Here is a 17173-nt window from a genome sequence, read left to right on the forward strand (position 1 = left end):
ATTCGGAAATCAAGGTGCCAGAGTCTTGAGGAAGACTGGGGTGAAGGAAATGCCAAAATGCCTGAAGTCCAGTGTCAAGTACCCACAGTCAGTGATGGTCTTGGGTGCCATGTCAGCTGCTGGTGTTGGTCCACTGTGTTTTATCAAGGGCAGGGCCAATGCAGCTAGCTATCAGGAGATTTTGGAGCACTTCATGCTTCCATCTGCTGAAAAGCTTTATGGAGATGAAGATTTCATTTTTCAGCACGACCTGGCACCTGCTCACAGTGAAACTGGTAAATGGTTTACTGACCATGGTATTACTTTGCTCAATTGGCCTGCCAACTCTCCTGACCTGAACCCCATAGAGAATCTGTGGGATATTGTGAAGAGAAAGTTGAGAGACGCAAGACCCAACACTCTGGATGAGCTTAAGGCCGCTATCGAAGCATCCTGGGCCTCCATAACACCTCAGCAGTGCCACAGGCTGATTGCCTCCATGCCACGCCGCATTGAAGCAGTCATTTCTGCAAAAGGATTCCCGACCAAGTATTGAATGCATTACTGAACATAATTATTTGAAGGTTGACTTTTTTTGTATTAAAAACACTTCTTTTATTGGTCGGATTAAATATGCACATTTTTTGAGATAGGAATTTTGGGTTTTCGTGAGCTGTATGCCAAAATCATCAGTATTAAAACAATAAAAGACCTGAAATATTTCAGTTGGTGTGCAATGAATCTAAAATATATGAAAGTTTAATTTTTATCATTACATTATGGAAAATAATGAACTTTATCACAATATGCTAATTTTTTGAGAAGGACCTGTATATATAAATGTGTGTGTGTGTGTGTGTGTGTGTGTGCGTTTGTATATATACATACAGACATTCATGCATTAAAACATACATACATACATACATACATATATATATATATATATATATATATATATGTATGTATATAAGCACACTCAAACACACATATATATATATATATGTATGTATGTATGTACACACACACATTTATATATATATATATATATATATATATATATATATATATACACATACTTATATATATATATATATACACACATATTTATATATAGCATGTTTTTGCTCTATATGTTTGAAGGGCACGGGGAAGGGCAGCCAGGGAGATGCAATGTATGAAGTGGTCAGCCTGCAGAAACACACAGAATGTGCGGCTGGAACTCGTGGCCTCCTGCAGTCTTCTATGGAGGAAGAGGAACCAGAGGAAGGTATGTCACCGTCTAGTTTATCAGAGCGCTTTTCTCGGTTTTATATTTGTTGCCATTTTGAGGCCTCCATTTTCAGTTGAACTCCTTAAAGGAGCCCTACACTTTTGTAGTCTGCTGAAATCCACTTACAATGTTAGTCATTTAAATTTATTGGACCATTTTCCACATTAACTCTGACTTTAAAGTCGCCGTGAAATCAAAATGGACATTTCTTAGTTTTTTACATAATTATTATACTTTTTAATACGATTGGATCGGATTGTGATTGAATCTTGATACCTTAAAGTAATTTAATTTCCATGAGAATTTTCAGACTTTTTCAACTTACCCCCATCCAGTCTCACAAATACAAGGGAAAATGACCAACTCTAAACTTATTCAGATGGCTGTTCAGAGTGAGAGGGAGCGAACTTATGTGTGTACATGCGGATGTAAAAAGAACAGATTGCCTTGGCAGCAAAACTTTAGCAGGTCCATTTATTTTGCTATTTTTTTATTTTTATATGTCAATGCTTACACATTAAGTGAATGAGATCATCCGTCCAGATTTCCCCCCCACCAAATTTTAACATGATCAACATTCGCGCTCCTTACTTTTTCCTGCCTGCGGTTTGACAGCATGAATCCATCGCCAGCTTTAATTTAGTCTCGGCCCGTAGCTCGAGGTGAAGTGTATCAGCCGTCTGTCTTTTTCGCCAAGCGGAGACGGCCTGTGTTTTTGACAGTGTGCCACAAGCCGGAGATGTGAAACCGTGGCGTCTTTCAAGTGGTTATCAGCGCCCATTTCAGAAGAATGGATTCCAATTTGGTTAAGTGGGATTGGCTCTCGGTCTCTGTGTGTCATCTGACCACCTGGATCTGGCCGCGCTTTCTTTTTTCTTCTGTTGTCTTGGGTTCTGCTCAATTGGTCTTTTCACACAACATGGAATAATGATTACATGGGTTTGAGTAGCATGTTAAATATCACTTATAGGGCTGTTCTGCACTATTTACTACCTAATGTCCGTGAACAGTGTGGTAGTTGCATATTTGAAATGTTTAGCTGAATATTCCTAGAACGTTTTGTATAGTATAATTGGAGCTGAGAAGAATGCAAGACTGTTTACATAATCTAAGTGAAGTTGAAGGTTGCCAGATTTGGAGATTGTTTGTGTTTTAGAAAGCATAAATACAGGGACTCCATATGTTGGCAAAACAGAGCTGGAGTAAAATGCGAATATGTCTTATTACGGATAGATTTCCATAGGCTAAGCACTTTTTCCACATGGTCAGGTCTCATATTTGATAACATGAAGGATGTAGAACTAATTGAACTCTTGTAACTCATAAATCATTTGAAAAACGTATGAATATATGAACATTTATTTTAACGCATGTATCCAGAGTAAATTTTGGCACACTTTTTATTTATTTATTAGCCTATTTTGTCAATGACGGCCGTTTTTTTCCCAATTGATTGGCAGTTTAAAACTATTTGAACAGTGGAACAGAATACACAAGTATAATTTTTTTTAAAGTGTCTTCAACCTTGTGCATTCTTGAAAGCACAAAAATTGTGTCAGGAAAAAAAGACAGAGATGCAATACAACAGCAAATATGTCTGTCTAAAAAACAGCTAGAAATAATAAATAAATGTGTTTGTATGTATATATGTTTATAAAAACATACACGCATGTATATCAATGGCCACTTGACCAATGCCAAATTTGTATTTATTTTTTACATTTTACAATCAATATGTGCCAGTGCTAAAGCATTCTGGGTGGTCCCTAAGGTGGTTTGTTAAAATCCATAACCCAGAGTATGAGCACTATTGATAAAATGGTCACTGATATATTGTCATGCATAAATTCTTCACCACCGAAATATTTTCCACCTACTATTGCATTTAATCAATCGCAACTTCTTTTGCGTAGCTTCTCTCTTCTTTTGTGAAATAAATGAAATGAATGAAAGATTTATTTTTATTCAGATATTTATTTTTATTCATCTTTTGATTTGTGCAATTTATTCTGGTCTGTACAAGAAAGTCTTTGTCGTTTTTTTTTTTAAGTGTTCGTCCTCGCCATCTTTCTCTACCACATTTGAGCTCTATTGTGGAGCCAGATGGAAAAGTAGATTCATCCGCCTACATCTGCTACCGAACCGCCATGTCACCTTGCGACAGAGGCTCTGCTCAAGGCTGGTCTGTCTTTCGCTCCCTTTCACTCTCTCTCTCTCTTTCTCACTCTCTCCCTATCTCTATCTCTCTCACTTCTTGCAACGTTGCCAAGGTACTTGTGCAGTAAATGTAAAAAGAAGCCCTTTAAAAGCATTTCAAAAGAAACCACTGTGTTCCAGACCTCACATCGGGGATTGTAAAACGCACAGCATTTGAGGCTCTTGCTGGAGGTTGTGAACATTTGTAAATGGGCTCAAAAAGCAGTGCCTTGCGAGTCCTTTATTCGGTGACCCATAAATTCATCCCTGCTTTCAGCACTACAACCGGTTTTGTTTTTTATTCGAAGATCTTTACCTTAAAACTCGCTTCTTCTTGCCGTAATTACCATACGTTTAATCACAGCACTCCCAGTGTTTTTGGTCTTCTATAGTTGTCACCATTCCCTCTGCAAACATCTTTACGGGTGGCCATTTTGCGGACACAGACCTTGAGATATGGGCAGAGAGTCTGCTGGTCGGCTCTTAATGACCTTTGCAGACATTAAGTCCAAGACATTTTCTTTATCACCTCAAGGCGTGACAGTAATCTTGGGACTACGAGGCCCTGACTAATGCAGGTGTGTATGGGGTATAACTCAACTCGGTCTTCTGGATGCTGCAAGGACGAGTCTGTAATTTGTAAGTCGTGCAGCATCCTAAAATGTCCGAATGGTGTTATTCGAAGTGATGCCAAGCAAGGAGTTGAAGAGTAATGTTTGCCTACAACATGCATATCTTGTACCTTGAGACTCAGGGCGTAGACTCTCACCAAAGGGTCACGACTTGAGCTTAACCGAAAGTAGACTTCCCTAGTCCTAGTTTCGCTCCGGCACGTGGACCGTCAGTGTGATGAAGTTTTAGACTGCATCTGAAATCGCATACTTCCCTAATATATTAAACCGTATGTGAAAAGAGTAGTAGGTACAAATTCACAGTGCTCATAAAAGAGTAAGCAAAAAGCACGGATGACTTGATACGTCCACTGAGATTCTGAAGTGTGCATACGATGGGCACTTTACTATCTCATGAGGCCACGGGAGGGGATTTGTGAATGGAGGTAAACCAACGCAATTGACGCTGGTAGGTCAAATGATAATGACAACATGTCCGAATTACATTCATACTATAGAACATACGTTTTTTTAAAAACTGTCACAAAGTAATTACTTATTGAAAAATAACTTTCTTATTCAAAACTTATTTGACTTATTCAGAACTTATTCATACCTAGAGAGTATGCGATTTGGGATGCAGCCTTTGTAATCAGTACAATACCGTCGGGACTGATTTTAGCGCTTGAAAAGAAAGGTCTACTAGTGTGCACATGCTAAACGCTGAAAGGCCTGCACGTTTAACTGTGCCCTTAAGTATACCTGAGCTTTTAGTTCTTAATAATGATTGGTTACATTGAAATATCTCTCTCAAAGCGTGGTGGCAAAATGTGGCCATAAGTGATGAAACCAGTTTGTTTTTTAGTTTTATGGTGGTGTCACATTCCCCCATGGCGAAATCCAGTCGTTTCAATTGGAATCCACGCGATCTGGAATTGAGAATTTCATATAGGGCGAACATTTTTCCCAAGCTGATTTTCCAACTGGTTCAAGTTGGTCACGTAAATTCTTGTTAACAAACAGAAAGCTGTTTGCTTTCAAAGTGACTTTTGTGTGAGTGGTGTTTCATACATCACTACACTATTGTCAATGAATAGATCTTTTATGCCCGCAAAATTTTCCGAAAATATCCTGAACATGTTGCCAATGTGACCCCACCTTTTAGGCATAGTTTTTGTCTTTTGAAAACAATATATTTCCTTTATTAATATGTTTAGTTACTGACTTAGATTTTAATCAGTGGAAATATTTAAGTTGATGATTAAAGTCCAAAATGAGCCCATGTATTTTATCATTTAAACGTATCTAACAAAAACAAGTACACTATTGTAAGAGTATTGTGAATATGTATGCTTTAGTTCACTGTCTATGATTACTTGCGCATTTACTAGTGTGTAACTTTGTTCAAGTTCATTTATGCATTTGCAATATTATAACACAGTATTATGATTATGTTGTCTACATATGTTATTAATCTCATATGTATAGGTTGCGTTTCAGTGAGTTCATTAACCCTCAGGCAAAGCACTTCAGTTTACCCCTACATATCGAATCAATCCACAACTAATCTGTGGTGTTCTTTTTTTATTGTTATATTTTTTTCTACAGTATGTTTTAATTAAAACATGTCGTGCATTTTTCATCTCGTAATTATTGGCAAAACAAAACGTTAAACAAACACTTGTCCCCCTCTGTACAGATAGCGACAGTGAGATCTATAGTGGGACAGGAGACGTATCAAAGGACTGTCCCGAGATGATTCTGGAATCCTGGGCAGGGATCCTCAAAAGATGGTGATACTTTTGGCTTGACTTAAAACATTTAAGTTTGTAGTATGGCCAGATTTGGAGTGCACAGTCCATATTGAACACAACTGCAGAAAACGAACTCTGTTGTGCTGCATTGACACAGTCTGTCTTCCACCTGTCAGGCAAGGAAACCTGTTGGTGCGACCAAAGGGTCTGTCTGCTCTGGTGAAGCCTGGGATCCCGGAGGCCTTACGAGCTGAAGTATGGCAGCTCCTGTCTGACTGCCACAACGATCAGGCTTTGCTAGAGCAATACCGCATCCTCATCACCAAGGTAAGAGTGGACAACCATTACAGCGTTTTGTTTTTGTCATCGAAAAGCCCCTTTTTATGCAACTAGCATACATGCATTTCTGAACAATGCAGTCGCAAATCCACATTTGGGGTCTTTTTATTTTTTTATCATTTCTATGTTAGTAAATTTAGCTGACGCTCAACAGCAAAGTGTACCATGGGAGATTGAACGCATTGGTTGGTTTTGAAGTGAAATTGAAAATTGCTTTGGACCTGCTTTGGTCTTTCAAAGTGCTTTCGGCAAGGAAATGGAGCAAGTCTGAAGAACAGAAGAACTGCGTTTTCAAGGGTAACATTGATGATCTTTACTTACTAGTTTCCGTTTTGTCAGCGGGATGAGCCTTTGTAGTAAAGCAGGCTGTTTATTTACAAAACACATTTTCTACCCATATTGATGCTTCGCTCAGATGTTTGTTTAACCCTGTGGACTCATGGAAACGGAGCTAGTCGAATGTTTAGCAGTGCTGAGAGTGCATCTAATTGCCTTTTCCAAAAGCAATTTTACATCAAATTATGGTGATTCCAGCACAACTAAAGATCTAAGACAACTGATTATCTGGGATAGGACTGTGCTTTTTTGCAAGCTACAGATTTTTTACATGTTTGAAAAAGCTATTTCTTCATGTTGTCCTTGTGGTCAGACTGGTTCTCATGGCAAGCATGGTCAGTGACTGGAACATTCCCGCACTGAACCAACAACTTGTAGAATCAGTCTAAAATGTGGATTAGAGTTGGATTGTGGTTTCAGCCACTATTTCAGCGAGAAATGTTTTCAGTAATCCAGCTCAGCTTTGATGTTTGTTATTCTCCACTTTTGTTTTTGTTAGTTTATTTTTATTTATTTATATAATGAAGATGAGTAAAATTCACCATGAAATGTAATATTGAGGTCTAAATTTTTTCTTGTTTGAGAAGCCGGATATACGTCACAATCGGGAAGAAAAAGGCTATCACAACTTCTTTCATGCTGAATTTTATAAATGTACATTGTAAATATATGATGTGCATCGTGATTAGTCATTTTACTTTGAATGAAGAGATGGATGAAGAGAGGGAGGGATGGGGGGAGAGAGATGGAGAGATGAATAGATTATTATTAGCAAAAACAAATGATAAAATTGTGGTGTGCCAGGGGGTAAATTTATCTGCAAATGAAAAACCACTCCTTCAGGTCATTTCCTGAAGCTCAAGAATGTTTTTTTGCATTCAGCAGCTAGAGCAATTCTACTTTCAAGCCTCTGATTTCCTAGGATTTGTTTCCCAATTGACTAAAATTAATGTCAAAAGACAAAATGACTTTCGAGCAGTGTAATGATGGTGACCAGAGGTCAGCTGGAGGTGAGGATACTCCAGAACATCCCTGCATGACCTCATTCTGACCTGCCACAATCAATTTACTGTTTGGTCAGTGGTAGAAGAACCCCCCCCCCCCAAGCCATAACCCCCAACACTCACCATGGCTTTTCGCATGCAACTCTTCATATAAACCCCCATGGCATCGAGTTTTATTTTAATACTGCATCAACAAGAACATTAAGCAAAATGCTCCTTTGTATGATGATGGAGATATTTTTTGGTTAACTTGGGTTTTTCTTTATGTGCAAGCTAATAATCATTGCTTTAGGAGCTACTCCTGAAATACAGCACAATAATCAATGCCAGGCAACGAGAATGATGATGAACGGGCGCCATAAAATACCTCAGCAGTGCAAGAGAGTGTCGAATGGTGTGTGGGTGAAGACAAAGAATGAATGAAAAAACAGAAAAGGAAGAGCGAGTGGAAAGATTTTGCCGTGTAGCGTAAATCCTACAGTTTCTCCCGCAGCCGTTCCTGTCTGGCCTTTAACCATTCACTGTACTGACTTGGGCGATATGGGGCATGGAGAGTATAATTGAATCATTCATTCAATTTTATGTATTCTTCACTGCAGGTCATGTCGATATAACTGTTGTGGTGCTATTTCCGTCTGTCTACTTTTGGTAGGCTTTCCCCAGCAAATACTGATATATGTGATCTTAATTGCATTTGTAAATCATTCATTGCAGTTGATTTTGAAATTAAGTTCTGATTTTTTTTCAACCATTTGAGAGAGTTTGGAGTTCAGTGCTTGCTGTTTTTACATCATTCAGTTCGTTTTTTTTTCTCTTCAAAAACATTATCCTCTTCTTTCTAACCTGTCTGTAATGGTGTCTGACCATACAGTGTTTTAACACTGTCTTGAGTGTGCATTGTCCTTGCTGTGGATCAATGAAAATGCAACCCGTGTGGTGTTTCCAAGAGCGTGAAACTGACATTTCCACAACCTTTACTTCTCGGATGCATGAGGGATCTACCAAAGGTGCTATTCTCTTGAGTCAGGGCTTTAAGAAAAATCTGACAATTTTTGAATCTGACAATTTTTTTATTTCCAGACAAGAAAATAAACTTTTGATGGCATTATTGGATTAATCTACAGTCTACAAGATTGATTTGTTCTGTATGATACTTTTAAGAAATGTAAAAAAAAAAATAAAAAAAAAATTGTAAATTAAGTGTTTTACTTATTTAATCACTTATAATTTGAAGAGGCATGTGAAAGCACAATGGTAAGTCATTGTACTCAGCTGAGGCACACGGATCCTTAGGCTGGATCCTTTCAGCCATTTAGACAAATCGCTGGGCTGCGTCCAGCATTTCGTATTAATATGAATTTTTCGACACGACTGTTGTACCACCTTCTATTTACAATGGCTCGTGGGATTGATTATGTAGTCTTCACAAGCCTCCCTAAGTAGATGACAGTCTTTATGGAGCATGTAATGAAATCTTTGATGGAGGATCATTTCAATACAATATTTTTTTTTGCATATTCTGGAATTGCAAGAATAGTTTTTGTTTGTTGAGTGCGGGTGGTTTTGTGCAGACTTAAATCCCAGACTTAATGTTGAATGAAAGACCTCAGGGAGGTCAAATTTTTTTTCTTCAGAAAATGTAAAAATGTAGCTATATGACTTCCTATCACACAAAGATAAAGGACCATTCACATTTACCCTCGCTTAACTCAAAATCCAGTCATTTCAGTTGGAATCCACACGATCAAGTGTTTCACTCGAATGTGAAAAAGTTCACCATGCAGGTTTCTCTGATATTCAAGTTGGTCGTTTGAATTCGCCACACTGACCAATAGAAAGATGCTTTGTTTGAAAGTTACTTCTGTGTTTGCTATGCTTCAATTTGATTCTTTGCTATGGACAAAAATTTGAAACATCGCTAATGTTGACTGCACCTTATTTTTAATCACAAGCCATCTTTGCCTGTTCGTTCAATTCAAGTCTATGGGATTAACATTTTGTGTACTCAACGATTGGCCTTTGGACCAGTAAGTGAGCTGCCATTTCCCCAGTATATGAAATGTTTGGGACTTGCCCACAATGCCATCCCAGTTTCCTCCGACCAGCTGCCCCTCCCTCACAATAGACCCCTGTTCCCGGCACAGCCCGACATGTATCTTAATGCAGTCTACATCTAGTGACTGAGCTGCCATTGACTCTGGACTATATTAGTGGCATCATCATACGCCCGTTCCACCTCCCTGAGAACCAATAACCCTCAAACAACATCATTTCATTCTCGCAACGACACGCCAGTCTCCAATGAGAAAGCATTTTGGGTTATTTTTTACACATGCCTTGCTTTTATGGCACTGTAAATGTTGGAGAGGAATTTGGCCCCTATCTGCACTGTTGAGTAGATGGTCTGATAAAACAGACTATGAGGGGGGCCTAGCCTGTGTCACCAGGGTCAGCTCACTGCTGACACAGAAATGACAATATGCATTACTGAGAGACACACTTCATGCACTCGTCTCCTCTGGTCATGTGTGCAAAGGTTTGAATCACTGCTAACACGCATGCCTCCGGACTGACTGCAAGTTGTTTGTTCAACATTTTAAACATGAAAACTTTTGAATGCGACTATGATGTGATTATAAGGCGTAAGTGAACTTTTCGTGTCAGGTTTATGGTGATATTTTATGTCTGTTTAGACTTCATCTTTAGCAAAAATCTTTTTTGTCTAAAAACAACATGAAACAGCGTTTGAAGCATATAAATACTCTTATTTATATGCAGGTTTATTCCATTGTCCACAGTTTACGGGAGGTTATTTTATTCATTCAGATTGATTGGATGGTGTATATTTTGAATTGGCTTTTATTTCTTTTTCATTTTTTCATTTTAATTAGAATTTGTTTAAATATAATTTTGTGCTTTTGTCATATTTTGTGCTTTTGTCATTTTTATTAGTTTTTGTTTTTATATTTTTTTTATTTAGCTTTTATTTTTATTTCAGTGTAAGGTTTTGACATTTTTGTACTTAACTTAAAATTATACATATTTTATTACTGTTAGTTCCAAAGGAAACATTTACAATTTCAGTTTTTAAGTCTAAGTTTTTATATAATATTTATATTTCATTTTATTAAATCTATATATTAATTAACAAAAAATATTTTAAGATATTTTTAGTTAATAACATCACTGGCAAAGTGGACTATTATATTATTGGTGAACATTTTTATTTTCCACCCATGCGGGTGAAAAAGGCTTTTCAGAGAAAGCTGTCATCATTTAAAAAATACTATTAATTGTGGACATTAAGACCAGAGGCATTTATTAAAATTAAATTTTGATGTAAAGTGTCCAGTTTGATTTCATTACTATTGCTGTAAATTATGCCAAATCAAGTCCAGCTGTCATATTCACCTGTATTTGTTCAGCCAGTGCGGTGATGAGAGCCAGAGTGCCCTTCCTGTCCCTGTACAGTCAGTGTCACTTGGATCAAAAGCTCAGGCACCGACAGATGAAGAGGATTATGTCATTGTTTTCTCTAGCCTTTTCTCTTCCTTTGTGATTAATAATTTATACAGGCCTCTAGCTGCCACTTTTGTTCAGTAGTATCTTCTTCCACAAGTTATGGATCACCATATTTATCAATTTTGCCATTGTTTACTGCAGAATTCTGTATTTTAATTTGACCTAAAATCATATTTTTGTTGAATAAAAACAACAAAGCTCAGTTGTGAATCTGTAACATTAACTACATAATTGTCATTAGCTGCATTTCCATTATTATTCAAATTGCGCTGATTGCGAATTGAAAATGCGCCCAATGGAAACGCGTCAATTTCGCACATATATCGTAAAAATGTTTTTACGCTTGCATGTGGTGGTTTTTCAGCCAATTTCGAAAAAGGAATATTTAGCAAAACTGCACACAATTTATTACACAATTTAAATTTACAATTTATGCCACAATTTATCAAGACCTCGAAGCAGATAGCAGGAAACACTCAGAAACTAGGCCTCCTTTGATTAATAATAATGTCTAGTGCGGTGGCTACGATATAAGTAAACCTACTAACATCCGTTGCCATGGTTTTTGGAATAACTTATCGTGAGACAAAAAAATTTAGTTTTAGTCGCATAGCATCGGTTAATGGAAACACCGTAATTTTGCAATAGTTTTTTATCGACGTTACAAATTTGCGCAAAACTTTTGCAATCTTTTTTAAATGTAAAAATGGTCATTGTCAATTATAGGCAACCATTTAGTAATTTAGGTTTAATGAATATGGAACCCTGTTTACGCTTCCGCAACTCCCTTTGAGATGAATAGGGATGCTAAAGGATTGCTTTCTCTGGGAATTATAAACTTCATTGAGTGCAGTCTGTAAGGAAATAGTTGCGTAAGTGTTGTCTATTTATTTTCTTTTTTACAGCCACGGTTTTTTGTCATCACATTCAGTTCAGGACTGCAAGCTCACAACTCTGCAAGGATATGAAATTGTTTTGCCACGGGGCTTGAACATTTAGCAGCAGTGCAGCTGTGCAGGAAACATTGGCTGTCATTCTCGTAATCCCTTTGTATTTTATGAGCTCCTCTTGTTGTAATTATGTCTAGCAAACTTGTCAGTAAATCTGCTGAAGATCTGAATTCGTGATTGTGTTAGAGAAGACTCGGGTGGTGATATCCTTCCAGGGGAATGAAATCCCCCCCTCTCAGAGTCTCTTAATTTGTTTGTTGCACCATGTCAGCTGCTGTGAGGGAGGGTCCTGGCTAACTGAAATGCCTGGCAACTGTAACCAAGGGGCAGGCATTGCTGCGCTTGGGCACTGGTCTGTGTAAGTGACTTGAAGCAGGAAGGAAAATGAGAACGAGGGATAATAAAACGGAGCTGTAGGAGATAAAAAGGGAGACATGGAAGTCTGTGATTATTTTTGAATGGGGAAACCTCTTCAGGGTGTGCAGGAAGAGGAGGATAATCAGAAAAGAGGGAGAACATTGGAAAGAAGGAAAGAGAGAGAGCAGTGTGCTGTGAGGTGTTGTGTGAGAAAGAAGACCTCAGGTGCTGTCAAAAGGGGAGGGAGGAGAGTTTGAGAGATGGTGAGAGGGGAAAGGAGGGAGGGAGCGAATGTGATCGAGAGGCACAGTGGTAGAGAGAGCGAGACTGCGAAGGGGGAGAGGAAACTGTGAGCCACTCAGCATCTCTGAGCACCAGCAGTGAAGGGCTGCTCTCTTTTCTTCGGCTCATTTCTGCCTTGCCACACGGTTTGGAATAGATTGGTTAAAATTCTTGCTGTTCTCACCTTTTTACTGGCCTCAATTTTTAATTATTTATTTCAAAGTGCGTTTTGCACTCCATACGCTTGGCGGGAACTGCTGTCAACCTGCTTTGCCACGTAGGTCGTAGAGAGCTGACAAGGACAGGAGCAGTACGCAGATTTTCCACTTTTTTCAAAGGACTGAGTATTTTAAAGGAGACTTTCTTACGGAATGTGTGAAGTTGAATGTGTGAAGTTCGAAGTTGGCGAAGAGACGACGAGGTCTACCTCAGAAAGGAAAAAGCTGGGCATGTACAACTAATCGGATGCAGAGACTGGCATGTCATGTGATGTGCAAAGCTTTGAATGGAAATGTGGATGGAAACTGAGAACATGTGGAATGCAGACAGGATGTCCAGTGCATGCTGTCCTGATGCTATCTGAGGAGACATCTTCATGTAAGCAGCTATATACCTCTCTGGGAAAACACAGGTCTCTCCTTTTTTTAACGTGCCCTGCTTTTATCTGATATGCATGGTAAAGTTCATGAAAAGTAATTGGATTGGGAGCAAAGAAGACCAAAGCCTTCGCTGTGGCCCCCCAGAACCTGATTTTGAAATTTTGATTAGTTCCGTTTTGCCTCACTTAGACTCCTGCAGGCTATGAGCAGCGCTCTGTGCAGTGCAACTCTCATATGCTGTCCTGTGTTTGTCTAGAGTGTCTGTGTTTTCATTCGGACTATAGAAAGAGGGTCGATTCAGTGGCCAAGAGGTGCCTATTCCAGAAGCAAAACAGGGTGCATGTTATTGTTCTGTAACTGCTAGTATGATGGGAATTTTTTTGAGACATTTGCAATTCTTGAAATACCTACTCCTGAGTCCCACAAAATTGGTATGACCCAAGAACTTTCTTGATATTTATTTTGTTACATTTATCTTATAAAATGTTTAATCCTTATATTGTCTTCACCGGTCACAGGAAACCGTTTGATCTTCATTTCCTTATCCAACAATCCTGCACATTTTCCCTTAAGAGGACAACTTAAGGAATTGGTTGACTTCATTGCAATGCTGTGGACAATTTTGCCATCCGGCCTTCAGCACAGACATGCAACCCTTTTGTGATTGTTCCTGTTTCCAGCAGCCTTAGTTTGTGAAGGAAATATCTCTGTCTGACAATTACTGAATTGCTCCCAAGCATGACTGATTTCAGAGGAGCACTGGGCACCTTTTTTTCTTCTCCTTACGGACTATATTGATTTTTTGCCAATGCTCATTTCATTGAGATCCAGCCATGTGAAAGATCGAGGTAAAGGGGAAAAGACAGAAGATTGAGTTCTGCTGGAAGAGATTACTGAGAAGGCACAGACACAGGATCACTTTGCAGGCCGTCTGCACTGCATTTAGGACAACGGAACCTTATCCAAGTGGACAAGGTCCAAGACAATGAACCGATCAGGGCTGATCGAACCGGTCCCCACTGCGAACGGCAGCCTTAGCAGTCAATTTAGCGTGTCCCTAAACCACTCCTGCCCCCTAAGCTGGGCACAGAATAAGGCTGTGGAGGCTTGCGTCTTAGAGACTGCGGTCATTGTGTTGCTGACTGTACTTATCATCGCCGGGAATTTGACTGTGATCTTTGTGTTTCATTGTGCCCCATTGTTACACCACTACACTACAAGCTACTTCATCCAGACTATGGCCTATGCGGATCTGTTGGTGGGGCTAAGTTGCCTGGTTCCCACCCTTTCGCTGCTCCATTACCCAGCTGGTATCCAAGAGCCAATCACCTGTCAGGTGTTCAGCTACGTCATCTCTGTGCTCAAGAGTGTTTCAATGGCTTGTTTGGCTTGCATTAGCATGGACCGCTATCTGGCTATTACCAAACCCCTCTCCTACAACCAACTGGTAACACCCTGCCGTCTTCGATGCTGCATCATACTCATATGGATCTACTCTTGCATGGTGTTTCTCCCTTCGTTTTTTGGCTGGGGTAAGCCGGGGTACCATGGGGATATCTTTGAATGGTGTGCCCAATCTTGGCCAACATCTGCACTCTTCACTGGCTTTGTTGTTTGCCTGCTGTACGCCCCTGCAGCCCTAGTAGTCTGTTTCACCTACTTCCACATCTTCCGCATCTGCCAGCAGCACAATCGAGAGATCAGCGAGCGTCGAGCACGCTTTCCCAGTCAAGAGATGGAAACTGCCGAGGGCGGCAACCAAGCAGGTCATGGGCCAGACCGACGGTATGCTATGGTGCTTTTTCGCATCACCAGTGTCTTCTACATGTTGTGGCTCCCCTACATTTTCTATTTCCTTCTGGAGAGCTCCCATGTGCTGGACAGCCCTGCCCTTTCCTTTGTGACCACCTGGTTAGCAATTAGCAACAGCTTCTGCAACTGCGTCATTTATAGCCTGTCCAACAGTGTATTCCGGCTGGGGATGCGTAGACTCTCGCAGACGCTCTGCTCCTCCTGCTCTTTCAGCCCCTGCACTCATGATGACAAGGACTTTAGCGAGCCAAAGCCGAGGAAGAGAGCCAACTCCTGCTCCATCTGAAGATCTGCAGAGGGTTTCTTGGATCAGTCTGAAGCTGCTAAATGTTGTTGCAAATGATTTGGCCCAGATTTTAATGTAATTATAACTTGTATTGAAACTTGGTAGGTTCTTATACAGAGATTGAAGAAACTATCCACAGTGAGGATGAAGTTGTTTAGTAGTCATGTGATCTACGTTTCTTGTAAATATTAAGATGACACCTGCCTTGGTCCTGTAAATACCACTGAATGGTCACGGGCCACAGTCTGTTCGACAACTTAGAGATATGCAGTTTAGAGCGTTTGGGAGCAAAATATTAACAAGACAAAGCCAGGGGGTGGGTTCAAAGCTCTTGCTTGTGTTAGCTCTTTCTAAATATCGAGCACACTTTTTAGGCACATTACCCATGTTGCTGGTTTGGTTGTTTTGATATTTGTTGAGTTTTGTGTAGCAGCTGTAACTATAAAAACAGTTGCTTTTCAAAAGAATGAGAGCTTAAAGACCTTGTTAACTAGTTAATTTTAGCAAAGGTCTTCTCCTAGTGGCTTTTATGGTACAGTGTGTCTTGAATCTAAAATAAACACAGGCAAATCATGTCAAAAGCGATGTAGCAAATGACAAACAGCTTGGTCTGTCTTTATTTTTTCAAACTCTTCTTTCTAGATCTGATCTTTTTGTAGGAAAATCTTGAAATACCACATGCGCACAATATCAACAAATGCCTGGAATAGTTGTGGACTGTAGTTTAGATCCCCAGTGGTGTAAAGCCTTAGCTGTTTGTAATTAGACCTATTTGCCTGCAGTGACCCTTTGAGAAACATGCAACTCAGCATGTTTTATTTTTTAATTTATTTTTTTGCCAGATCAGCTTTAACTTAACTTGACGTTCACATTACCTTGAGCAGAGTTTTTTTTCCCCCACTCACTTTAATGTATGAATGTCCAAAACATATTTTCTTTGTCTTAACTCTATTGATTCATTTTTCAGTCAATATTTTTAATTACGTTCTTGGAGTTTTATCTGTTTCTAATAGATTCTGCCATAGTTTCAAATGGGTGATGGGAGAATATAATTTTTTTTCATATTCAAATAAACTTACATTTTACACCTATTTTTGGCATGTGATCTGCAGAAAAAACATGCATAGACAAATTGTGTAGTTTTGTTTTTACATTATTCTGTTGTAAGATTATTTTATACAGTCCAATTTTTTCCCCCGCAGTTATGTGGCTGTCTCTGAAGCATAATACTTACTGTCATATTGGTTTCTGCAATGAATAATGGTGGTTTAATTAAAAAAAACTGCTCCTGCTTTTTTTGTGTGCATATTTCAGTTTGTTTATGCCTGTAAACATTTATTTGCTGGTTGATGTTACAGCCCTGTACTTGCTAAACTTCCCAGCTCTAAAAAACCCCAATAAAACTAGGCTAGTTGATGTGCAGTAGATGAAATGAAGAAAATAAAAATATAATAAGAATAGAAATTAAATGGTGAGGGTGTTATTTTTTAATTAAAAACTTAGAGTAAATTGACTATTTATTTATTTTTCAACATCCAATGGATGTGAAACTGATGAACTAGCAGTATATTCCTGTATTTATTTTCGATTATGAACCTATGATGTCTCTGTCCAATTGTTTTCTGATTATGAAACAAAATAATAAAAATACAATATATATATATATTTTTTTAGTTCAGAGATTTCTTTTTTTGTGAGGCACTTTAGTTTTGCTGTCGCTGCCAGTACAATAAACTTGAACGGTGAACACTGATTTGCGATGACTGCATCTTTTGGCTGTAGTTAATTGGATTTCACGTCAATAAATTGAAATTTTATCACTTCTCATTCTCATTCTCTTTCTCATTTCTCTCTAATGCACAACTTTCTTGATTTC

The 17173-nt window shown here is 38.9% G+C and overlaps 2 protein-coding genes across 5 annotated transcripts in view; both read left to right on the forward strand.

The window, feature by feature from the left end:
- rabgap1l (RAB GTPase activating protein 1-like) overlaps positions 1-17173 on the forward strand; it is an 82109-nt gene that overhangs the window by 17259 nt on the left and 47677 nt on the right. For all 4 annotated transcript variants that reach the window (XR_013203336.1, XM_077226327.1, XM_077226329.1 and 1 more), the window contains exons 11-13: positions 1120-1246; positions 5756-5849; positions 5987-6137. Coding sequence is in view for 3 of the 4 variants with exons in the window: in XM_077226327.1 (XP_077082442.1) it covers positions 1120-1246; positions 5756-5849; positions 5987-6137 (372 nt within the window). In the remaining variant the exon portion in view is untranslated. The remainder of the gene's footprint in view (positions 1-1119; positions 1247-5755; positions 5850-5986; positions 6138-17173) is intronic.
- On the forward strand, positions 13570-16956 carry gpr52 (G protein-coupled receptor 52). The gene is made up of 2 exons (XM_077226345.1): positions 13570-13630; positions 13718-16956. Exon 2 carries the CDS (start codon positions 14185-14187, stop codon positions 15295-15297), a length of 1113 nt encoding a protein of 370 aa, XP_077082460.1. The 5' UTR covers positions 13570-13630; positions 13718-14184; the 3' UTR covers positions 15298-16956.

This window comes from Siphateles boraxobius, unplaced genomic scaffold, assembly GCF_051911475.1.
Source record: "Siphateles boraxobius isolate OS27281-9 unplaced genomic scaffold, OSU_SipBor_1 13, whole genome shotgun sequence".
In the NCBI taxonomy this organism is placed as follows: Eukaryota; Metazoa; Chordata; class Actinopteri; order Cypriniformes; family Leuciscidae; genus Siphateles; species Siphateles boraxobius.

Coding starts and splice junctions, on each gene's coding strand:
- gpr52 (XM_077226345.1), top strand. CDS start 14,185: ATGAACCGATCAGGGCTGATCGAACCGGTCCCCACTGCGAACGGCAGC.